At 41.0% G+C, this 26,704-nt stretch overlaps 1 protein-coding gene across 1 annotated transcript; it reads left to right on the top strand.

Annotated features, from left to right (window-relative positions):
• The first annotated feature begins 226 nt into the window (after nucleotides 1-226).
• On the top strand, nucleotides 227-19,004 carry LOC134456792 (protocadherin Fat 1-like). Its single transcript, XM_063208346.1, has 14 exons — nucleotides 227-244; nucleotides 1,006-1,110; nucleotides 1,524-1,625; nucleotides 2,460-2,544; nucleotides 2,800-2,912; nucleotides 3,198-3,239; nucleotides 3,873-3,995; nucleotides 8,905-9,090; nucleotides 9,846-9,940; nucleotides 15,015-15,197; nucleotides 15,670-15,840; nucleotides 16,807-16,836; nucleotides 17,663-17,707; nucleotides 18,854-19,004. Exons 1-14 carry the CDS (start codon nucleotides 227-229, stop codon nucleotides 19,002-19,004), a joined length of 1,449 nt encoding a protein of 482 aa, XP_063064416.1.
• Nucleotides 19,005-26,704: the final 7,700 nt, after the last annotated feature.

Genomic DNA, 26,704 nt, shown 5'->3' with positions numbered 1-26,704 from the left:
CAGTCGGATGTGAGCTGAATGCTGTGCGACACGAAAGGCATGTTTCCTGGGTCGGCAGAGGAGGGAACATGCACACCTGAGGTGGAGATGAGGACACGATCAAGAGCGAATCGCACGGCTCTATTAATTTGTGCATGTCTAGTGTCAAATCGGGTTGTAGCATTGCTTCAACTGTGCAATTCACGAGGGGCGGGATTTCAAACAGTTTTGATTTTCTTGTGACCCTATGATTGCAAATCGTGAGGTGAAATCGCTTGTCATTACCCCATGTACACTACACGATGCGAGACTCACGATTGACCTGCGATTGAGCAAGAAATCTGCCCGACTTCCAAAACGTCAGACGAGTGACAAATCGTGGGAAAATCGGGCAAAAAGTTGCACAGTGTAAGCCCAGCTTTAGGCAGATCTACATGCCCCCCGCTCCCCGTGGAGCACATGGCAAAATGTCTGTGCATACCACTGGGTGGTGTTATGGGTCTTCTTCTGCCTTTCTCTCTCAGCTGTGTCAATGTGAGTGGCTGAAGTGGACAGAGGCGGACATACAGTAACTTTAGGCAAACCTAGGCAATTGCTTAGGGCCCTGACCAAATCTGTCCCCAATCAGGGGCCCCCAAATTTCACACCATCCGCGGTAAACACTCAAAAAAGGAGACCAGATCTTAATTTTTCGCTTTTGTAAAGTAATCGAATATATAAATGAGACAAAACATTAAAATAACACAAAAACACAGATTTTATGTCTATATAATGACTTTTGAAGGCCCCATGTTTATAATTGGCCTAGTTCCACAAAATGGCTAGCTCCGCCCCTGGAAGTTGGGCATAATTCGAACACTTGTTGCTTGTAAGGAGAATACTCAGACGGTATCGGGAAGACAAAGGCTAAACATACTAGCAAGCGAGAGTCAGTTTATGGTACAGGTGCTTTAGCCCAGTATTCTATACAACCTCTCCTTGTGTTACGCAATTTTAAGATGCTCTCTTTCCTCTTCATCCTCACAGCCCCCATCAGATACATTTGAAGTCACATCAGATGGACAAGTGAAGCTTAAGACAGAGCTGAACCATGCTGTGACTAAATTTTACACCTTCAATGTGACTGCCAAGGTAAGTACACCTGCATTCATTTTGAAGTCATTTTTTGTTAATTATGTATAATTCTTTTTAATAATGAATGCTAACAATAATTATATTTTCATTTATATTTTGTTCATTTTTTTGGACTCCTTAATACACAGCCCCTGTTGTCAATTAGCTGTTTTTTATCAGAATAGCAATGATCAAGTTGTAATGTATTACTAAAGGCCTTGTTCACTGTCATAGTGGTGAATGGATTATTACAACATTCCAGTAGTGGAATGGTGTGTATTTAGGGGCGAATTTAAGTTGTTTATTATATAATTTGTACTTTAACTCAACTACATCATCCTTACCGCTACTCTCATTTACTTCACATGACATTTGTGTCTACCCATTCGGATAAATATTCATTCACATGCTAACCTATTTTTATTCCACAGGACATCGGGAATAAGTCAGACACCACAGTGGTTAATGTCACTGTAATTGACGGGCCTAGGTTTGAATATAACATGTACTGTGCCTCAGTTAGCGACAACAAGGTAAATAGAGAGTTTGTTTTACAGTTTTATGAAGCTACAAGGCAAATATCCTTGAACGCAACAAGTTAGTTCATGTTAATATCACAAATGGTGTATGGTCCCCAAACCACATTGGACACCGTTTTAGAAAGCCAACTGAACATTCCAACCCATTTAGTGATAGATCTCTGTTACTGTTAAAGGGACAGTTTGGTCAATTTCAACATGCAGTTGTAATGCTCACACTACCCTGGACTTGTCAGTTCCTGAGATTTTTTTTTCTTCTTCTTCAGCCGTTTCCGAGATCCTGGTCATTGTAATGGGGGCAGCTCTTTGTTTACATTTCAAAAAAACATTTTTATTTATTCCCAAAAACATCCAAAAGGTTATAAAACATCAGCAGACAACTAGCAAACAGCAGTACCTTTTGGGAAAATATTTGGAGTTTGCCCCCATTAGAATTGCTCATATCTCGGAAAGGGCTGAGCCGAAAAATGTGGCATCACCAGGTACTGACAAGTCAAGGGTAGTGTGAGCAATACAACTGCATGTTGAAATTGACCAATCTGTCCCTTTAACAGCTGTTGTTAATAATGTAAAACTTAAACTTACCCCTGTAATGTGCCATATCAGCTTATCAAAATGGCAACCATGAAACAATAACTTCTATACTTCCTTATTGTCAACGTACCACAACTGCCCCCCCCCCCCCCCCCACCCCCTTTTTAATCAAGCACTGCTTAATGACCTTTGCTCTAGCCTGGTGAACCAGCGCCACCCGCTGGACGGCAAAATGTTTTTATTTTATTTATCTATTTGTTTTTTTGTTTTGTTCTACACATTGTTGTTTTCCAGGTTGGTCCCATAGAAAACATTGACCCAGCACCAATCAAGGCTGATGTTGGAAACAAGTACTCAGTCTTTTACCACATCAGTGCTGGTAAATATTCAATACATGGGCAAAACCTCTCTCTGTCTCTCCCTCTCTCACACCTCTTTCTTTTTCTCTCTGTCTCTCACACACACACACACACACACACACACACACACACACACACACACACACACACACACACACACACACACACATATTACGTCTGATTTCATTCACGTTATGTTTTCCAAAGCAAATACATTGTAGGCCTATGTTGGACGTTATTGTTGGGTGTAAATATTTTTTTTTCTTTCATCATAGTGCATCCAATTGAGTACTTGAGTCATTTCATCATGAACAACAGATCAGGCATCATCACTATCCAAAGGAAGCTCAGCCAAGAGAGAACGAGCACAGTGAACTTGGACATACAGGTGAGTGTACAAAGCATTAACTGTATGCTGTATACAGTCGTGTGTGTGTGTGCGCGTGTGCGTGTGCGTGTGCGTGTGCGTGTGTGTGTGTGTGTGTGTGTGTGTGAGAGAGAGTGTGAGTGTGAGTGTGAGANAGAAAAGACTAGGAACTAAAAGGGAAATACATGGGTTTAACATATTATAGGGATGTCTAATGGGACTGAATTACCAGTACAGTACAAGAACATTGTAAATAAGAAAATGTTTTAAAACCTTGGGATATTCACAGTGTTTTTATATCTCTAGGCTTCCCTGGAAAATGGCAGTGGGGAGAAAGCCAATGCCACGGTAATGTACCTTACGTAAGCATTGTATATTAGCTTGGTCTTACCGTACTCTTGTACTCATTTCATTCTAGGAAATATAAAATCGTTTGGAGCTTATGGATGGCAAGGCCAAGCAAACTGTTAACACCATAGAAGAGTCAGAGTGTAACACTGGAATGGGAGCGCAATACTGAAGTGACAGGAGCATAGTTAATTGTCATGTCATTAATTAACAAAAAAATACACAGCTGCCCAATGAACCACCAGGCATAGTTGAGGTGCTATCGAGAACAAGGCGTCTGACACAGTTCCTACTCCTAGTAGTGGTGTCAACAATAATCGATTCGGCAATGCATCGTAGGGCAGGACAATTCAAAAATGAATTTGACAAGTGCCATTATTGATGCTGCATATCAATACTAGGCTTTGTGCTTAATTGCTCGTCAGACATTTTAGTATTCTTGGTCTTAAGAAGGTTAAGAACGAAACGTCTGACGGGCAATTAAGTACAAAGCACTGTCCTGTTTCTTTTTTTTATAATTTCAGAATACTTTAGGAATAAGCATCCATTACTCTTTACTTTTGTTGAGAAGAGTGCATTATACACCTTATTAGATAAATATAATGCAATGTATTTTTTTTACCCCATGATCAGGTAATACTCAATGTGGAGAATGGACCAGAAGTGGACAACAACCCGCCCGTGTTCAGTCTCCAGGTGTACACGAAGGAAATCTACAGTGTGCTTCCAGTAGGCTCCCCGGTCCTAGAAGTCAAGGTTATACATGGGCTCAGCTACTCCCTTTTCAATTAATCATTGCGCCAACAAAGCCATTGAACTACGACTGAACCACAGAGCAAACAAAAACATATCTAGGCCTACATTTATTTCTGTGTACCAAAATGTATGGTAGGCCTACACAGTAAAAAAAGAACTGTTGTTTTTACGGAAAATTGCTGGCAGCAGTGGTTGCCAAAGTCTACCTTTAAACAAATAACGATATATTTCCTTTTTACATTTTACGGTAAGATTATGGCAGCAGTGGTTGCCAAAGCCTACCGTTAAATAAATAACGGTATTATTATTTTTTTACATTTTACGGTAAAATTATGGCAGCAGTGGTTGCCAAAACAGATTGGACAGATTATATTCAGGTGAGTTCAATTATAGAGTTACAATCAGACAACTGATTGGACTGATTATACTCAGGTGAGTCCAATTATAGAGTTGCAATCACAGACAACTGATTCGACTGATTCTACTCATTGGAGTCCAATAAACATCAACTTAATTAGATACCTAAATAAATGCCCAATTGCCAGATTGTCTAGTGCAGGCAGGTGGACCAGTCTAGTATCATCAATGAAGGGTATGCAAATCCATTCTTTATTTAAAAAAGGCCTGAAAATAACCTTAAGAAAAATGAAGGCCAAAGCTAGCGGGGCAAGCAAGCTAACAAACAAGCCAGTTAGCAAGCCACCATGCTGCCACCCTTACAACGTGACCTGCTAGTCGGGCAGGCCAGCAGCCGGCCAGCCGGCCTTACAGCCAGCCAGCCAGCTAGCTAGCTAGCAACCAGTGAGCAGTACAATGCAACAGTCCCTGTTTAAATACATGTTCAAGTGAACCATGTGACACGAGTGATGAAGCATTTGGCCGGTGCAGGCAGTAAGTTAATCATTGCATGACAGCCCTTAGCACTCAGGTGAGGTCAGGAATTGATTGATAGATTGATTTGGATGGGGTAGAATGACAGTTTCGGAACATTCAAGAGCTCAAGGGATTACTGTCCCAGGTAGACTTTTTCAGATTATACTAGCCTATAGGTATATTTTACACATTAAATGAGGCTAAACTGTAGGCTGTTACCGGAGAAATAATAAGTTACAGTGAATTACTGCAAAATGTGCAAACTGTTGCCATTTGCAGTCCTTAACTGTTGCACAGTTTATTCAGTTGCCAGCTTCATTGTTGTCAAATCTACAACGTGGAGGCACCTGGAGCCAAGCAGACAGGCAATATGTTTTCTGTGGAGTAATTAATATTCAATTCATTATAACCTCCATTGCTTTCTGTTGGGTAGGAGGAATGCAAAAAAAGATATTCTGAATTTTGAAGAGGTTTACCGTGTCAATTTGCCTCTCAATCGAAAACTCTGATGGCAAAGCCTCAAAGTCCAATAAGGTAAAAAATTATTGCGGTGGAGAATTTTTCGCAGGATGAACTACAACACATGCAGAGGGTTGTACTCTAAGTTAATACTCATTGATGGCTACTAATCAAATAGCGTGTTGACATCAAACTCTGCCTGTTACAACCAGCCTATCAGTGGTTTGACAAGTTACACCTGGAACAAGTGCAATCACAAGAGATCTATTGGACTAAAAGAGGACAAAAAGTCTAACACGACCAGAAAGAGCACCTACTTTTTGTAGTATACACAATGTGAAGAAAAGCAGAACAGAGTTCTTTGTCTGTTGGTTCACAATTTGGTTCACTAACAGAGGATTGAGTTTGGTTCACCTATAGGGGACTCAACAAAAATGGCTGCTCATGTTGCCAAAACATTTGAAAATTGGGGAGGCATGTTTTTCATAACTCTCAAGGGAGTTAAACATTAACTCTCTAGCTCTCTTAGCTCAACAACTCGGATCCAGAGGAGTCAAATAACACTCTGTAGTGTTGCTGCAACTCTTGATGTTTAGATTTTGGCTGAACACCAGTCTAACTCTGATCAATCGAACTCTGGCAAATTTGCTGTGTACATATGTGTACACCAGTGAAAAATAAAGTCATGTACCGTTTCTTGACTACTTCATCTTCACTTAACAGTATTTTCCAATATTTTCTTTTCAGTGAACAGTTCAGTATTTTCTACATACGGACACCAGTGAAAAATAAAGTTATGTACTGTTTCTTGACTACTTCATCTCACTTAACGGTATTTTCCAATATCTTCCTTTTAGTCTAGTCGTGATCTCCATAGGCCCAATAGTGTAACCCAGAAATGTTGAGTACCCTAAAGTTTTATTGCAGAAATATCATCTATGGGCCTAATGGATAGAATTTAGCTTGGTTGCCCAAAGTTGCACTTTGAGCAATTTGCATAATTAGCATAAATATATTGTTAAGGTAAGACTACTACAGGTGAATGGGCTAAACAATTAAAATAATAGGTATCACCATGAAACTTTCACAGTTGATTACTGATGATGAGAGAAGAAAAAAATGTATTGGATGTTTTTTGTATTTTGATGTTTAGATATGCAAATGAGGGCATACATTATCAATTATGCGCTAATTTGCATACGCACCAAATCACTTTCATAAGGTGAACTGTGGCTCAAAATAACTTTTATGTGGGTAAAATATGTATATTTGAGTGTTGAGATGGTGTAAACCTTCTGAGGCAGTGGTTCTCAAAGTGGGGCCTGGGACCCCTGGGGGGCTGCCAGGGGCCCCACGGCAGGCTGGCAGGAAAAATATGGCAAAATAAGATGAATAGCCTAATAAATTGAATAACTAAAGAATACATGCAGAATAACTACAGTATGCACGCACAGACAAACGCACACACAAACGCACACACACACACACACACACACACACACACACACGGGTGACTCTAAACAACTCTCCATTGACCTTAACAGTGACAAAAGTTATCTGGAGGTTTATGTCACCTTCATATGGTAAACCCATGGCTCCAAATATATTTGTTCTGTGGGTAAAGCATATGTACTTGGTGGTTGAGTTGGTGAAAACCTTTTGAAGGACCTGGTCAAGAGGTAGTGTTGACCTAGATGGATGAATTAAATGTTCCATGCCAAACAGCCTTACGTGCATACACATACAGCACAGTGAACAAATCCAAAAGAGCCAACATCACACAAAATAACATGCGCATTAGGCCAGTGATTGCTGCAGGATACACATGTGCTGAAGAAAATACAGTGAAAGTATGGGGATTTGTGAAGGCTATGTGGTTTTTCCTAAATATGTGTGTGCATACAGTGGTATACAATAATTTAATGATTGGGCACCCCTTTTGAAAAACATTATTGGTTTGTCTGTTGATAGTTTGTTAAAGCAATTTTGTGTTAGCATTATGTTAAACAGTATGGAAAGTACAACATTTCAGATGTGAAATCACTTTTATGGGCCCAGCAGAATCAATTGGACATGTAGCCTAAATATTCTAGTAATATTTGTTGCTAATGCAATGGGCTGTGGGTGGTTCTATAAGCAGACAAGTCCCAGAAGTCTTGGCATTTTGAATTTGAGGTGGTGTGGATAGTCAATGGTAAAAATACTGTCAGCATTCTTGTCTTCCTTCCATTTGTTTTATTTTTTTAAGATAGGGATGACTATTCCACAATGTACTTTTGCTCCTACATGAAATACAGGGTGGATTTTGAACAGTGCTTCCAACCTTTGCTCTACAGAAGTCTCTAACCCAGCCATGGCTTTACTTCAACTGTGCAATTGTGTGACTATTGAGCATTCTTTTGAAGAATCTTCTGGTTTCACAACTCGATGAAATTGCTGCATTCCTAACCCATTCAAGCACTACAGACAGCATAGTACATAAACATTGTAAAGAAGAGAATTATTCCACTAGGATAGTTCAGCTTATTTTTGGTTTATTTTGGCTTACTTTAGTTATTCAATTTATTAGGCTATTCATCTTATTTTGCCATATTTTTCTGCAGCCTGCCGTGGGCCCCCTGGCAGCCCCCCAGGGTTCCCAGGCCCCACTTTGAGAACCACTGCCTCAGAAGGTTTTCACCATCTCAACACTCAAATATACATATTTTACCCACATAAAAGTTATTTTGAGCCACAGTTCACCTTATGAAAGTGATTTGGTGCGTATGCAAATTAGCGCATAATTGATAATGTATGCCCTCATTTGCATATCTAAACATCAAAATACAAAAAACATCCAATACATTTTTTTCTTCTCTCATCATCAGTAATCAACTGAGAAAGTTTCATGGTGATACCTATTATTTTAATTTTTTAGCCTATTCACCTGTAGTAGTCTTACCTTAACAATATATTTATGCTAATTATGCAAATTGCTCAAAGTGCAACTTTGGGCAACCAAGCTAAATTCTATCCATTAGGCCCATAGATGATATTTCTGCAATAAAACTTTAGGGTACTCAACATTTCCGGGTTCATGAAATCACGACTAGACTATGTACAGAGAACAGTCCAGTATTTTCTACATACGACACCTGTCAAAAATTAAGTTATGTACGCTTTTTGACTAAATAGTGGCTTGCCATATTTAGTACAGAGATAAACTGTTTTACATTTTACGGTCACTGACTGTTGCAATTTGACAGTTTTTTGCCGTAATTTCAACAGGCATTTTTTACAGTGTACTTGGATGCACATGACAAGAGGACAGGACATTAAGAAAGCTCCTTGTATTAACAGAAACATGTTGATTTTACACAGATTCACTAAACAAAGTTCCTTGTATTAACAGAAACGTGTTGATTTTACACAGATTCCCTAAACAAAGTTCCTTGTATTAACAGAAATGTGTTGATTTTACACAGATTCCCTAAACAAAGTTCCTTACATTAACAGAAAGGTGTTGATTTTACACAGACCCCCTCATCAAACATCACTGCCTAATGCTAATATCTCCATCTCTTCTCTGTCAACCCAGGCTACAGACCCAGATGTGGGGGAGACTGAGGCATTGCAGTACTCCCTTGGGGAGCCCAGTTCCCTGTTTGATATAGAGCCCTCTAATGGCCAGGTGTATGTAGCGTCTGATATTCATCCTGGAAATGTGACCCTGATAGTGAAGGCAACAGACCTGCAAGGAGAGTCTGGCACAGCAACAGTGGAGGTGAGAACCATTGGGGTTCTTGTGGGCCCAGACTCAGAGGCCTATACTAAGAAGCTGGTTCAGGAATAATTCAGGTTAAGTTAACAGGTAAATCATCTAAGAAGAGCCTGGAATCCTCACTTTCTTAGAAAAATGAGGGCTCTAGGATCTTCTGTTAGGTCAGTGATTCTCAAAGTGTGGTCCGGGGACCACTGGTGGTCTGCGACAGAGCTCAGGTGGTCCTCAACGGGATTTCTACTTTTCCAAGACAAGTTAGCAGTAGGCTATATTTGTAACATTTTCATATTTTCAACTCAATAAGACAGGCTTGTAATGTGAATAAAAAGCAAGTGAACTGCATCAGAATTAGCAATGTCAAATTAACACCCATCAACTGTCAGTTCAGTTGATAGGTGGTCCCTGAGCATTTTTGCGTGGGACAAAGTGGTCCTCGGTCTGAAAAAGTTTGAGAAACACTGTGTTAGATGATTTACCTCCTAACCTGGCCTGGTTTACAACTGAACCAGCTTCATAGTAGGCCCTCTCTGATATCCCTCTGAGATGGCAAAATGTTTAAGGTGTTAAAATGTTGGGGATTGTTTTGTTCTCAGAACTGCTCAGTAATCTTTCGTTTAGTTAACAAATTATCGTTTTTTTTTATGATTATTATTGGAGTGTGTGCATGTAAAAGTATATGGATTTTAACTCAGCCCCGGCATGCATGGCCCACTTCAACCCCTGTTTATAGACATGCTTTGTTTTCTTTCTGTCCTCAGATTATAGTTAAAGAAAGTGGAGAACACAACATTGCCAGAATGTCCCTGAACAAACCATATGCCATGGTAGAGGAGAAATGCACCAGCATTGAAGAGTGAGTTATTATATGTAGGCCTATATTTCATGTTATGGGTTATGCTCCTCTGCTTTTCTTCCTCATACTCTGCACTGTCTTATCCATTAATGAAGACACAAGAGGCCCTTTCAAAATTGTGTGTAAGCAGCTTGAAAAAAAAACCCCTCAACAACCTTCTCCTCTTCTCCCCCTTCTCCTTTTTAGTCTCTTGGAGAGACACATACTGCAGCAGAGAGAGTAGAGAGAGAGAGGTTCCATTGGCCCATTGTTTCCTGCACTGTAACAAATAGCTGTTTATTTACGGCAATTCTGCAACAGCATTCTACTGTTTTTCGAAAAAACAGACAACTACTGTGAAAATATTACTTTGAGTCACATATTGAGCATAAACAGTAAGTACTGCACAATAGCAGTATTCGCCGTTGTGGAAAAAACTAGAGATTCACCGGATCCTGATTTTTAGGATCCTGCCGGATACCAGATCCACTGAATAAGATCCTGCCGGCTCCGGAACCGGATCCTACAAAAGGGTTGAAACATATAGTCTACTCGCACACGTGGGCCCTTTTTATTACGTTGGCGCAAACTATTGCCACACTGCCTGCAATAGCCGCTTCCAAAGGGATTTCACTCCATGCAGTGATTGGGGTTGTGAAAGACTGAAAAGCCTAGGCTAGACATGCACCAGACCCTGATTTTTAGGTAACATGCCGGATACCGGATCCACTGCTTAAGATCCTGCCGGACCCGGATCCTGTGAAAAACTCTACTATCCTGACGGATCCGGAACCGGAACCGGATCCGGTGCATCTCTAGAAAATAACAAGTTATTTTAGGCAGCACCATTGAAACCCATTCATCCTCCACTTGTCCGTGATCACCATCAAACTTCAATACCACCTGAAGAACTGAAGTCATTCTGACTGGTTAAAGATTATCTGATACTATCAAGCATGATGAAACAATTTCTAAGGAAACTACAATACTTAAAAAGTGCTTGATGCAGCAAAGTGTGAGCAGCACATTTTGATAGTGATGAAAGTGTGAATGGCTGAAACATTTTAAGAACTTGTAACACTCTTGCAACAAGCAGCCCCATCTAAACCAATCTGCTAATCAGTGCCTGGCCTCACCTGAGTAGGGCTGTTATGCCATTATTCAATTACGGGCGTCACCTGCCAAGGGCCTGATGACTCTGGTCACATGGTACTCTTGCACCTGTATATAAATCTGGACTATCAACACTTCAGTTGCTTGCCTGCCTGCTGGCTTGCCTGCATGGCACAGCATAGCAAGGCAAGGCAAGGCAAGTTTATTTATATAGCGCATTTCATACACAGGTGCAACTCAATGTGCTTCACAAAGTTAACAAATGTAAATGAAAGGAAACAGGGAAGAAAGAAGGAAATGAATTAGAGTCAAAAAGCATTTAAAAACATTAAGATAAAACATAAGGTAAAAATAATAATAAAATAAAATAAAATGAAACAAATTAAATAAAAAATTAAAATAATAAGAATAAGTAATTTAAGCTAGGGGAAAGCATCTGAGAACAGCTTTGTCTTGAGTCTAGATTTAAAGCTATCAATAGTGGGTGCATTTTTTATGTCATCTGGAAGCTGGTTCCAAAGCTTTGAAGCATAGAAGCTAAAGGCTGCCTCTCCACACTTTGTTTTGACTTTTGGAATCACCAGCAAATTCTTCTCCGTTGACCTTAGTGACCTAGTTGGTGCATACAGCTGAAACATATCCAGTAGATATGTGGGTCCCATTCCATTTAGTGATTTAAACACAAGTAGCATAGCCTTAAAATCAATTCTGTAGCTTACTGGGAGCCAATGCAGCGATCTTAAAATTGGAGTAATGTGGTCGAACTTCCTTGTCTTTGTAAGAACCCTTGCAGCTGCGTTTTGTACAAGTTGAAGCTGTTTAATGGTTTTATTGGGGAGGCCAGTAAAAAGACTGTTACAGTAATCAACTTTACTAGAAATAAAGGCATGTATTAGCTTCTCCAGATCATGTTTAGACATCAGGCCCCTAAATTTAGAGACGTTTTTTATGTGATAAAATGCAGACTTAGTAATAGCTTTCATGTGACTGTTGAAGTTTAGGTCACTGTCAATGAGGACCCCAAGATTTTTAACTGTTTCCCTTGCTTTCAGTCCCTTCGTTTCAAGGATAGTAGCAATCTTTTGTCTCTCCTCTCTTTTCCCAAATATAATTACTTCAGTTTTATCTGTGTTCAGCTGGAGGAAATTGTGAGACATCCATTTGTTAATTTGGTCCATGCAATGATAGAGTGATTCAAGGGGGGTATAGTCATTTGGGGACATAGATAAGTAGAGCTGGGTATCATCCGCATAGCTATGGTAATTTATGGAGTTATTCTCGATAATGTGTCCCAGTGGCAACATATACAGATTGAACAGTAGTGGTCCCAGAATGGAGCCCTGGGGGACCCCACAATCCAGAGACATTGGTGATGAAGTATGTCTTCCAATGGCGACAAAAAAACTTCTTTGTTGTAGGTACGATTTTAACCAGTCGATCACTATGCCCGTAAAGCCAACCCAGTGTTCCAGTCTATGTAGTAGTATAGAATGATTAACTGTATCGAAAGCAGCACTCAAATCAAGAAGTACCAAGACGGATGATTTGCCAGCATCAGAATTCAATCTTATGTCATTCATAACTTTAATAAGAGCTGTTTCAGTGCTGTGGTAGGCACGGAAACCTGATTGAAACTTATCAAAATAGCTATTAGAGATTAGAAAAGCAGTTAATTGGTTAAAAACAATTTTCTCTATTATTTTACCCATGAATGGTAGATTGGATATGGGCCTATAGTTGTTTAGTACCAGTGCATCCAGGTTGTTCTTTTTCAGTAAGGGTTTCACAACTGCTTCTTTCAGACAGCCTGGGAATATGCCTGTTTGTAGTGAGGTGTTGATGATCTGAAGTACATCTGATGATATTAGATTTAAGATGGATTTGAAGAAGGCTGTTGGTAAAATATCTAAGTCAGATGTAGAGGAGCTAAGACTTTGTACCGTTCTATTAAGAATGTCCACATCAACTAAATGAAAATTTCTCATGAGGTTAGGATTTAACTTCACCATAGCAAGCTGGTCTGAATCTTGGGTCGGTTGCACATGTGTGAGTATGTTTGCACGTATTTTTTCAATCTTTCCTTTGAAAAAGGATGCGAACTCATTGCATTTGCTGACTGAGAGGAACTCAGAGGGCATTAGATTTGGGGGCCTTGCTAGCTTTTCCACAGTGCCAAACAGGACACGTGCATTATTAATATTTCTGTTAATTATGTCAGAGAAAAAAGATTGTCTAGCTTTAGAAATTTCTTGGTTGTATTTCGAGAGTGTGTGTTTATAGATTTGGTAGTGGACTTCAAGTTTGGATTTACGCCACTGTCTTTCAGCCCTCCTGCATTCTTGCTTTAGCAATATAACTGTGGGATTCTTTCTCCAAGGTGCTTTTTCACGTCCCACTGTTTTGATTTTTTCGGGGGCAATAACATCCATAATACGGGTCATCCTTGAATTAAAATTAACCATGAGATCATCTGCACTCTCTGAGGTTTGACTTGTTTGCCTACAAGCTTGCCTACAAGCTTGCTTACATGCTTGCACACTTTCCTCTTTGTGAAAGCTTGCTGTATGTGGCATCATTTGTGGCATTGTTGCATATAATGTGCCTGCTGCAAATTAGGCATTGCTTTGAGAGCTAGCTTGTAGTGCTGCTTGTTTGCTGTGCTACTTGGTGCAAAATATTTTTTTAAAGACTGACCAATGCTATATTCATCATTGGCTCATCAAGAGATACAGTAAAAAGCCCACCTTGCACACTATCATTGTAACATAGCACTGCGTACTCTGAAATTTTATTCATGCCCACACTTTCAAAGGACCACCGCAAACCATTTTCTCAATACAGCATTGCGCCATAGTATCATGCTCAAGGCACTCCAGTCATGGTGAACGATGGGAGGGTGAGGTGGTAACATGGCCAGGGTACCACAGTTATGGAGAATGATGGGTGGGGTGGGATGTTGCCATGGCCATATTCATGAATACAACTATGACCCAGTATTTGCCTGTCATCACACAGTACAATTCAACTTTTTAACTGAAATGTACTGTTATTTTTCTGTAGAGTACTGTTATTTAACAGTTTTATTGCTGCTGAAAAAATGTTATATACTGTGATACATTAAACAGCAATGAGCTGTATTTGATTTTTGGTATGAAATAACAGTAGAATTACAGGTAAATATAATTGCCAGTAACTGCCGTTATTTTGCAGGGAAATTCTCTTAGAGTGTGGTTCTATTATGGCCCCCCTTAGGCAGACCTAGGCAGACCTAAGGACTTTTCTATTCAATGCTAGGAGTATTATGACACGCCCCTTTAGGCAGACCGGAACCTGGTCATGTTAGGTGCCCATAGAAACCTATTATGTTGGCATATCTCTATATAGGCTACTTTAAGAATCTCATACTGCAGCTTGCGACATTAGAAACCCTATAGAAAAACAGGAGTATAATAACGTCCTCTTCTTCTCATATTCACTGTGTGTAGTACAGCATAGCCTTGACTGATTTGTATTCTACTTTATTATTGTTTGTATTGTCTTCTATTCTTCCCCTACATGTTCAATGTTCAATGTTCAAAGTTCAATGTTCAATGTTCAATGTTAAATGTTCATGTTCATGTTCAATGCCAAATGTTAAATTGTTATTTATTACTCTATCACTTATTGTACTGGTTATCACTGGTCCATCACTGTCACTCACCATGTTAAATGCTCAGTATTACTTCATCACTTTACTGGTATTGGACCATCACTGTTACTTGTCCTGTCCTGCACTTGGTGTCAGTCCGTAAATGTCAGTCCTGTGTACGTCTATGTCCTTCATGGTATAGAGAGAAAAAATAGTTTCAATTTCCTTGTATAACCTGTGAATTATTAAGAAACTTATAATAAAAGCTGACTTGACTTGATATTCTTTGCCCTCTCCGTCTTCATTAACATCCTCCTCTTCTCCTGTCTCTTCCCTCTCTCCTTTTTCTATCAGTGCCCTGGGGAGAGCCATGGCTTGGGAGGTGGACACTGTGAAAATAACAGCACACGAGAACAAACAGTTGGAGGCAGAGAAGGAACTTAGCGAAAGATCCGACTTCCAAACCGACATCCACTTCATCGCCATGGCAATGAGCGGCAGTGAGCAGTGGATCATGCACAAAGATGACGTCAAAAGGTAAAAGCTGGAAAGACAAAATGAGTTGTACCCAGGAGCTGGATAAAACTCAAGAAAACATATATTGAAAAAAGCTGAAAATAAAGATAAAAGCTGAAGACTAAGTGCGTTACAAACGTTTTACAAACGTTTGAAGCCATACTTCACGACGATGTCACTAGTTTCCCTTTGTCTACTGCGGGATAGTCCAGAGGGAGAAGGAGAAGTTTCCTGTCACTCTCTCTCACCAAAGCCCATTCCACCAGTGGAATGCAGTAGTATCACCAGAAAAACTGTACTACCATGGTACTACTTCACTATGACAGTACAAACGGTCTTTAGTAATACATTACAACGTGGTCATTGCCATATTGGTAACAGCTTATGTATAACAGGGACCATGTCTTAATGGTTAAAATATCACAATCATCATCATGACACTGAAGCCCCATCCATTATGATGACGTAACTATTTTCTCTCTGTCTACTAAAGGATGGTGGAGAGGGAGAAAGAGAGGGTTCTGGAGGAGCTCCGGCCAGTGCTGGGTCCTGATGTGGACCTGGACATGGTTGATGAGACACCTTGGCGCAAGTTTATCATTCAGGTTCTTCTGGCAACGCTGGCTGGCATGGTTGTTCTAAGCGTAACCTCCATCGGAGTCATGTGAGTTTGCTTTGCTTTCCTTTGTCCTTGTACACAGGACTCTAAATTAACCTTTTTCTTTTAAAGCTATTTTTTGGTCTTTTAGACTTCATTATGGACAGGACAGTATGAGAGGTAAACAGTAAGCGAATGGGGAGAGAGACGGGGAGGGGTCGGCAAAGGACCCGGGCCGGAAATCAAACCCGGGTTAGCCACATGGCAGGCGAGTGCCCTACCGGATGGCCACGGCAGGGCCCTAAATTAACCTTTTTCATCCCCAGTCAAAATAGCAAAATAGCTAGTAGATATTAAAAACCTTTAAGAGTGTACCGTCACACCGGTGTGACGGGAATGTTCGGGCAGTGAAAGTTCTATAGAATTCTGGGCATCATTCAATACAATATGGAATTTTAGAATCTTGCATTGTTATATAGAACACATTCTTTTTATAGAATGTTCAAAAACCCACCCTCTTAAAGGTTAATCTTAATAGCCAATGAGAAACTCACCAATGGGTTAAACTAGCACGTAAGTTTTCTTTTCTACCAGACAAACTTAATTTCACCAGCATTTGGCTGGTTGGCAGGTGTTAATTTAGAGCTCTGAATGTACAGTATTGAAGAGTATTGTATGTTTATTTCTGTCGGCTGACCTGGGCCAATGGCCTTCATGGCCCTCATCCTAAGTGGAGTTTCCACTGGGGTAATGTAAATCTGATTGACAGTTAAAATGCTTAGTGTTGAATTAACATTGGATTTTGATTAACTGCGTATGACGTATCAGGGTTTTGCCTATTCAGTTGTGTCAGTGTACTATAATTGAATGTCTTTGTAGTCTTTTTTCTATATTTAGGTACATATGTGCATATTTATCTCCATAATGTATGACTGAGTGTGCATGTAATCACGTTCATAATGTGTGTAATTGTATAATAGTGTGAATGTAATTTTGTGTTTAAATCTATAATACATTAATGTATTTTCCCAGGCTCATAAAACGGAGAAAGAGAGAACCAAGGTACGACACGGTATCATATCATACATTGATGGCATCTATATTGCAATTTCCCAATCCTGTGAGCACTCAAGGTGCGCTTAACATTGTATGCCTCACATTCACCCATGCATACATTCACACATCAGTGGGAGTGGCTGCCTGCAGGTTACTACCCGGCCACCAGGAGCAATTTGGGGTTAAGTATCTTGCTCAGAGATCGATGGGGTTCAAGCAGAGCAGGGCTTGAAACTGCAAACTCCTAGTTGCAGAACGTGCTCCTCTATCACCCGAGACACCACCACACCTTAAAGCCAAAGTACATGACTATCGTCCCGATTCTCGGCTGAAAACCTTTGGCAGCTCATAGAGTCGCCGATCGCAAATCGTAGAAATCAAACACTGTTTGATATTTGTGGAAATAGAACGTAGGGCATCGTCTCGATCTTGCGATCAGGGATAAGATTGACTATTGCGATTGTCTTCTAGTGTGTGGTGCACCCTGACGTAAAAATTGGACACAAAATCGGGAGTTGTGTAGTTTGAGCCCGGCTTAAGTGTAATTCACTAGTTAACACTTGAGTGCTTGGAGTAGTACAGCAGCAGTAAGCATGTGTGGCATGTGGTAGCAGATAATGCTGTGTGCTTGCGCATGCACACACACACACACACACACACACACACACACACACACACACACACACACACACACACACACACACACACACACACAGAATAAGCCTATAATATATTATACTATTATATTATATATAGCCATATTATATTACTATGATAATACAGTCTATTACTATTGTAGAGTTAATGTTTGTGTTTTCTTTTTCATCCTCAGGCGAGGGAGTCAGGACTCCATGGATGCCATGCCTCCTTTCTACAGGTCATACTTTCATCACCTTTTATATTTTCAATAATACATGTATAAATGCAAAGATTTTCTTAACAGCTTGGAGTAGTGCAGCAGCAGTAAGCATGTGTGGCATGTGGTAGCAGACCTCGGTCTTGGGATGCTTTAAGCCAGGGGTGGGGAACCTTTTTCATTTGAGGGGCCGCTTCAAATTCCTCCAAAGGCTGTAAAAGTCCTCCAAGGGCCGTACTATGAACACAAACCAGGATTTCCCCCTGCACTTTAGGCCTATATTGAAGGCACCCACCTTTAAAACAGACACCACCTTCTCTAGGTCCCCTGACATATAACTTAATTGTATTGCAAATGTAATTTCTAAGATTCCTTTATATTTACAAAGCGTGTCATATTTCATGTAAAGCTGCATAACATTAAAATGATATCTGAGGCCACATAAAATGGCCCTTGAGACATAGGTTCCCCACCCCTGCTTTAAGCGGAGATCATGTAGGATGAGATTCATTGACTCACACTATGTGTATAGAGGTATTGTACCTGGGTGCTCTAGTGAAATGGAGGAGTATGGGGAGGTGGTGGGACAATTTGGGAAGCCTCCACGCATGACAGGTAAAAGGAGAAGGAGTGATTAAAATATCTGCGAAGGCGGGAGCAGGTAATGACTGCTGTTAATCGCTTCCTCCCGAACTACAAACAACTACATTTGTTGTGCTGTAAGTGTGGAATGAGTAACGAGTAATCGAGTAACTATCTCATTCTCTATTACATTGTCAAAGACATAAAAAGAGAACCTGAATCACAGAAAACGTACATCGATCTAGCTGTACGTCTTTTTGTTGGTTTTGATCTTCAAGTGATAGACATTTGTCATGATAACATTTTCCATGAAGGGGTGATTGAATACAATTGTGGTAGATAATGCTGTATGGTTGCGCATGCACACACACACACACACACACACACACACACACACACACACACACACACACACACACACACACACACACACACACACACACACACACACACACACACACACACACAGAATAAGCCTATAATATATTATACTATTATATTATATATAGCCATATTATATTACTATGATAATACAGTCTATTACTATTGTAGAGTTAATGTTTGTGTTTTCTTTTTCATCCTCAGACGAGGGAGTCAGGACTCCATGGAAGCCATGCCTCCTTTCTACATCTCAAGCCCACCGACGCAAGCCAACATGCACAACAACATGCATGCGAGGATGGAATTTCAACATGGGCCTTATCAAATGAGTCCATATGGCCGATCGTACCGTTAAATATCTGCAACAAACTTTTCGAGTCTGTTAATAAAGTTAAACGTTGGGTTGTTGTCCTACTTTAAGTTGTCTCAGCCATGAATTTTACATCGAAGGAATTGCAATTAAATTGTGAAATAGATTCGGAAAGTTGGGCATCTTGTCCATTTTCCCCTGATATACAGTACTGCCACCTGTTAATGTAGTGTGGTGTGTTGTAACGTGAACTAAGAAAACAGCGGTGCACCTTGGAAAAGATTTACACAAAACCTCCTGACAGCCAACCTTGTTCTGATATACAATATATAAAGAACATGATAATACAGTAACTCCGAAAAAAAAGTTATAACGTGTGCATATATTTCTCTTTCTGAATAGGTGTGTAAAAGGTATAGAAAACGTTTCCAATATCAGAATTTTGTAACAAAATCTAGGCAGAGAGATTTTATGTGAGAGATATTTTAGCTCCATTGACTCTTATTCATGTTGCACTTGGGATTGTCATCTAATTGTAAGACCCAGACATTTCCTGTAGAAACTGATAAAGATAGAAACATGCTTGCTGTGTGACGCTACTTACACATCCAACCGTGTACAAAGGGAGCGCACATAATTGCTTCATAACTATCAAAGCACTATGCTTATATTATACTGCAGGTACTGTATCACCTAGGCTAGGGGTCTGATAAGCCAGTGCTCTCCTCAAAAATTGTCCCCACTTGTTTGACATTACTGGCCTTTGCAGGTTTTTTGGAAGATCGCCCCCTAGTGCTTGTGTCAATATTGCACCTTGTTCACGCATCTGCATACCTTGTGTTCAAGTGAGCTACCCTGTGCAAAATGGGCATAAAATGCACATGGAAATGCAGAGATTATCAAGTGTACCCTGCAGCCGGGCTGGGCTGGTAACCTGGCATACAGTACAGGGTAGGGGATTTCCCCAGTGAGCCGACAGTTGGGCCAATACTGCCGTTTTTTTGTTTTTGTTTATTTGCTTATCGTTAGGGACTGGTCCACAGTTTAGAGACGGCAGCCCATTGGACCATCCTCAGTATAGAAAGTGGACTGAGTTAAGCAGGATATAGTATGAAAACGGCTTCTATTTGTGATGTGCCAGTTTAAGCCACAAATACCCTTGGGTTTTGTTTGCTTTTTGTACCAGTTCAACCCTTCCCTGCAGCAAGCATACTGTATTCCAGCCCTCAAATAGCGCATTCAGGCCGACTGAGAACCGTGCTGGAGCCCGTTCCCGCACCTAATCGTGAACCGACCGTCGTGTTCACGCCACAGATATTTGCGTTCGCGAACTGGAAAATTGGTTCGCAATGCGAACCGCAAAATACTAGGTTTTTCTCTGCGAACCGTGACGACAGCGTGGTCAGCAGGTTCATCCGGGTAACAAAGTCACGTGCGGAAAAAGTTCAGAGCCCGGTATGAACACGGGCGGTTCGCAGACAAACACTTTAGTGCCGAACGTCACTGGTGCGAGCACCGACACCGGCTCCGTTCTGGTTGGCCTGAAAGCCATATTAGAGTGTGGCTCCACATCCCGTCAGCACCTTCAGGTTAGCCTGGCTATTGTGACTGCATATCACTCACGTTTGGCCAGGCGAAGTATCTACAATACCTCTTTGTGGGAGATGCAATGGGCTTGTCTAGCTTGCATGCATACAATGCCTGCTTATGCTGTTAAAACTTCAATCGATTAGACCACCCATTCCTTTGTTCACCTGTAAACTGAACTAGTGTGTCATTGCCTTGAACATGCCCCATGGAGCCATTGGGAATTATAAAAATTGATTGGTTCCCTATTTCGGGGGGAATTTGAAATGCTTTGGATCGTTTGCCTCACCAGACTTTTTGATTATTTGATTGTTATTCTTTCCTATGCACATGCTGATTGAACATGTTTTGCGAATAAAGACCTCCTTACTATAAATATCTGATTATGTGTTTATAGGTGGAGAGAGAGGGAGAGAGCACGAGAGAGAGAGAGAGAGAGAGAGAGAGAGAGAGAGAGAGAGTATTTTTTTGTTTTCGTTTGTGCTTTGAAATTTTTTTTAAAAAATGCTTTTATATATTTCCACCTCTAATTCTTTCAGCCTGTGTGTGTGTGTGTGTGTGTTTTAGGATTATTGAGATAATGATACTGATGTACCCTCTCTGTCTCTGTCTCATTCTGTCTCTCTCTTCCTCACACACACACACACACACACACACACACAAACTGTACTCTATTGAAATTATTTCTTTAAACGTCTTCACTGTTCATTTTTCATTTGTAAAGGAGCAGTCCACCGTGTTTCAATAATAAATTATGTTCTTCTCTGACCTGAGATGAGCTCCTCCCATTTGTAGTGCTTCAACTTCTACGCATTGATACCTTCACTCCTCTCGCACAAAGGGAGCGGGGGAGGGGGGAAGAGGGGGACAAAGAGTGAAGGTATCAACATAGAGTGCGTTTTAATATGCGACCTTGCCTCCTCCACTTGCTTCTCGTCATGATGACATCACTGACAACAGCATTATATTTCAATATCCTGCAAAAGCTCAATTGTAAAGTCTTTTTCTCATTTGCAATTGGGATGGCTAATGAAAAACAGTCCCTCAAAAGTTGTTGTGGCGAGGCTGACAGCTGGGAAACTTTATCGTTTTCTCCACGGAGGAGGGGCCAGGAGGCGGGACGAGGAGAAAAACACAAGTGGAGGAGGCAAGGTCACATATTGGGATGCACCCATAGAGGCTCCAGTATCGGGAGGGGTCATAAGCTTGTTTATGGGAATTGGTCTGTAGGTGTCGCAGTTTAGCGTCTACCATTAACTTCTCGACATCTGGGGTGAAAACTTCTCCCACTTCTGCCACTCACCATGTTCTTAATCTAAAATTAATTTAAAATTATTTAGTAGTAGAGTAACTTTATTGATCCCCAGGGGGAAATTCAGGTATCCAGTAGCTTACATAATTACACAAATACACAAAAGCCCACATGGACATTTCAAGACACAAATAACACAGGAATAGTCATCAGGGCGGGGAAAATAAGATAAAATAGTAGAGATAATAAATGTAGAAAAAGGTAATTGTGCAAAAAGACATTCTGTGAGTTGGGATAGACCAATGCAGAAAAACATACTCTGTCAGTTAAGGTAGACAATCTTAGCATGACCTGGAACAAGTGTTGATGGATACATCTATGCTATAGTAGAAGTACGCAGTGTACAGAGTATGATAGGGGTTGAAAATTCTCACAATGTCACAGTAAAGTACAGGTAAGTGTATCACACACGCGCACGCACACGCACACGCACACACGTTCCCCAGTAACTGGGCCAGCTCCGACAGATCACAGTCTTTGCTTGTGGTAAGCAGGAGAATGTCACGGTTCAGACAGACGACCAGAGGACCACAATTGCGTCATACAGAAAGTTTATTGAAAACTTGAGGGGAAAGGGAAGTTGGGAGAGTGAGGGTGCCGCTGGTTCCAAGAGTTACCGGGATTCCAGGGTTCGTCCAACGTGCTGTGTGTGCGTCCCCCCCAGTGGCAGAGATTCGTCCAAAGGAGCCGGTGGTAGGTGGTCCGGAAGTCCTGGGGGGGGGGGGGGGGGGGACAAACACAACAGCACGGTGAAACAGGGCAGAAGTACAGTTCAAGGAGAATCCAAAATCGTTGTGCAGAGACAGAAGGCTGGTCAGAATTACCGGGGTAGAAGAGTGGTCAAGAGTCGTGCAGGCAGAAGGCAGGTCGGGTTTTCCGGGGCGGAAGAGTAGTCAGGATACAGGCAGGTTCAGGGTCAAGATTCAGGAGTCAGAGAGAAAACAGCAAACTGGTTCCGGGTGTGGGATTGCAGACGATCTGACAAAGTAGAGCTGTGAGAAGAGGCTTTAAATACTGGGAGAGGTTAGTGGGTAATGCAGCGCAGCTGGCAGAGTAATCAGAGCAGAGTGGTGCAAGGAGAGGTTGGTGAGTGGATAATGTAGCGCAGCTGGCCAGGTAATTAGAGCAGAGCAGGGAAGAGACAGGTGGGACTAGTTAGGGTGAGTAGAGAGAGCAGAGTGGCAGGTAATGGGAACCAATTAAGGAAGTAAACTGGTGGAGTGAGAGGGCTCATGACAGAAACAAGTATGTCCAGTGGTCAAGGGTCAAAAGTTCCTTAGTGCAGTTATTGGACAGCACACACACACACACACACCAAGAGGTTTCCCGGGCTGGGCCAGCTCTGGCATCTCAGGCAGTCCAGTCCCCTATGATGATGTTCTTCTTAGTGTCCTTCTGTGTGTTGTTAAACAGCTGAATTGCCCATGGGACAAAGGACTTCCTTAGTCTGTCAGTCCTGCAGGTGAAAGCACGGAGTCTGTGGCTGAACAGACTCAGTTGGTTAGTGAAGGTGGCGTTGAGGGGGTGATGCTGATTGTCCATAATAGAGTCTAGTCTGCTCAGTGTTCTGCTCTCGGTTATTGAGGTAAGTGTCTCCAGTTCCATGCCCACCACTGATCCCGCCTTCCTCACCAGTCTGTCAAGGCGTCCAGCATCTCTCTTCCTGATGCTTCCTCCCCAGCACGTTGCAGCAAAGAAGAGCACGCTGGCCATGACAGACTGGTAGAACATAAGCAGACATTGAAGGACCTCAGCCTTCTGAGGAAATAGAGCCTGCTTTGGCCTTTCCTGTAGAGTGCATCTGAGTTTGTGGACCAGTCCAGTTTATTGTCGAGGTGCACTCCTAGGTACTTGTAAGTGCTGACAGTCTCCACTTTCTCTCCCCCAATAGAGACAGGCACCAAGGGTGGGATGGAGCGCCTGAAATCAACCACCATTTCCTTGGTTTTGGTGGTGTTCAGGTGCAGCTGATTGTTTTGACACCATCCCACAAAGTCGTCAACCAGTCCCCTGTACTCCTCCTCCTGACAGTCTCTGATACACCCCACAATTGCAGTGTCGTCTGAGAACTTCTGCATGTGGCATGTCGCAGAGTTGTAGCTGAAGTCTGTTGTATACAGAGTGAACAGTACGGGGGAAAGCACCGTTCCTTGTGGCGCTCCTGTGCTGCTCACCACTATCTAGCTAACTTCACAACAGAACATACATGATTTGGTATAAACCACAGTCACTGAAGAGATTCCTGTTGTTTCAGAAATTTATTTCTTGGTATTTTACGTGGAAATTAAAGGGACACTGTGTGAGATTTTTAGTTGTTTATTTTCAGAATTCATGCTGCCCATTCACTAATGTTACTTTTTTCATGAATACTTACCACCAGCATCAAATTCTAAGTATTCATTATGACTGGAAAAACTGCACTTTTCATACATGAAAAGGGGGATCTTCTCCATGGTCCGCCATTTTGAATTTCCAAAAATAGCCATTTTTAGCTGCAAAAATGACTGTATTTGGACCATACTGGAAAATATTTGTTTAATACTTAGTAAACTTTCATGGTTTCATGGTTATAGACCAAATTTATCTGACAAAGACTCCATTGACTCCATGGAGGGTCATAGACCAAATCTATCCATTCAGGGCTGTTGACAGCTTGGACAAAATCATCTGAAAGGTACACAACATGGTTCTAGCAATCCATATCCTTACGGTACTCTGTTGATCTCTGATGACACCAAGATAAATGCATTTGTTTTAGATCGTGTCAAGCATGTGTGGTGGTAACCAATAATAAAGAAAAGTGTCCCATCCATAAAATCATGCCTAGTAGTGGCCCTGACATGGGTTGGGGCTGCATGGATGATGTCAACATTAGAAAGCTGAATTTCTGAACAAGCTAAACGACAGAAACATGCAAGTCAACATGTATTGTGACTACTCAAGCGAATCATGATCCTCTCTATGGGATTTTAACATAGGGTGTACTCACTTTTGAAAGGTGCATTAATTCAATAACTTATTGATTTATTGATTATTTTGAATTTGGACAATAAATTGAAAGTTCTACACTTTCTATGTTGGTCTTTTTGTCAAAGTGAAATCTCTTTAATGTTGTCCCATGAAAAATATACTTCACATCGGCAGAAATGTGAGGGGTGTACTCACTTCTGTGACATACTGCAGAGCGTAAAGATGTTTTAAGTTTCATGTTTTTTCACTGATAAGAAGAACACAGAGCTTGAATTTTGGTGTCATGTGAAAAGGTCTAAGTTGGTGTGCATGTTTATTCTCCCCGGCATTCAAAGTTGTCATAATATAGTGAAATATGTTATTGGTGTGGTATACAGTAGTAGTGGTTGTGTTTTTTCTTCACATGGGTTTCACACACTAAAGTTCAGGCTCAGCTTTTTGACTACTCAAAAAAACAGTTTTTAAAAATAAAACGGTATCATGGTTATGAATTGTGATCTAGAACAAATGGACAAGGCAACACATGCACACACACAGAATCAGAGTTTATTGAGACACATTGTCACATTTTCACAAAGTCAGCACAACCCTTGAACGTTACCACCACCCATGTGGACGGCCAATGACACAATAATAAAAAGCCGTAAAATTATGTGCTATCACTGTGCCACATTCCACGTACAGTTCACCCGATTCATACAACATAATGATGGCAGTTATACTCAGATTGGAAGTCAGATTACAGATACCAGAAATGGTGATTTAAAGAACAGAAAGAACAGTAGGGTTTTACAGTACACGGTCTTTCTGTCAGGTGAGTGAATATGGCCATCATGAAGTACATGAAGATTGCTGGTTTGTTGACTGTTTGTGTGGAAGTTAATGAAAAGTGACTGCTTATTTGAGACTGCTGATTTGCAATGGTTGATTTTGGATGTACTACATGAAAGGTGACAGCGTATTTGTGCACGAATGCAGAGTGACAGCTGGTTTAAAAGCGAATGACAAGCATGTGTTGGTCGGTAAGTTAATGAATTGTGAGCATGCTGGTTCTGGTTTCTAAGACAATGAAGCAAGACTGCTAGTTTTGGAGGTGAACGAAGTGAGGGTGAGTTGGAAATTAATGACGACTATGCTCTTTGCTACTTTGTAAGGGAATGAATGTGAGACTGCTGGTTTATGTGAATGGTGAGTCTCTGCTAGTTTTGTAAGTTTATGAATTGTGAGACTTCTGATTTGTAGATGAATGAAGAGTGCCTGTTGGCTTGTGAGTGCATAAATTGTGAGACAGACAGCTTTGGCTGTAAATGACAAGAGACGGTGGCTTATGGCTAGTGTATCGGTGAAGCTGTTAGTTTTGGATTTGAAAGGCAAGTTTCTACTGGTTTGGAAGTTAATATGGAGAATCCAGGTGTGGACATGAATAAAAATTGACAGATAGTTCTTACTGTTGGTTTCTAGTAAGTGCATAATGGGTGGCTCCTGGTTTAGGAGTGACCGACGTGAGACTATTTATTTTGGACGTGAATGATCATGGTCTACCTGTTTGGAAATTAATGAATTTTGTGACCGGTAGTTTTAAGGGAATAAATTATGTCTGTGGCTGGCATGGAAGTGAAGGACATTTGACTGCTGATTTTGTATGTGAATGGCAAACATTACATGATTTGTAAGTGAATGAAGAGGGACTACTGGTTTGTATGCAACCAGTTGTGTACTGGCTTGTAAGTGAATGAGGGCCTCTTGGTTTTAAAGTTTAAAAAAATCTTTGAGTTTAGATTTTTTGACCAAGTTAGGCCTATCTGACGTATAGTATCTGGCTTATTGTCAACGTTTTTTTTTAAATGTAATTAATATTAAGTGACTGAAAAGAGCT

The sequence above is a fragment of the Engraulis encrasicolus genome, chromosome 1, assembly GCF_034702125.1.
Source record: "Engraulis encrasicolus isolate BLACKSEA-1 chromosome 1, IST_EnEncr_1.0, whole genome shotgun sequence".
Taxonomy (NCBI): Eukaryota; Metazoa; Chordata; class Actinopteri; order Clupeiformes; family Engraulidae; genus Engraulis; species Engraulis encrasicolus.
The sequence above is the reverse complement of the archived record's forward strand: the minus strand, read 5'-3'. Positions and strand labels throughout refer to the sequence as shown.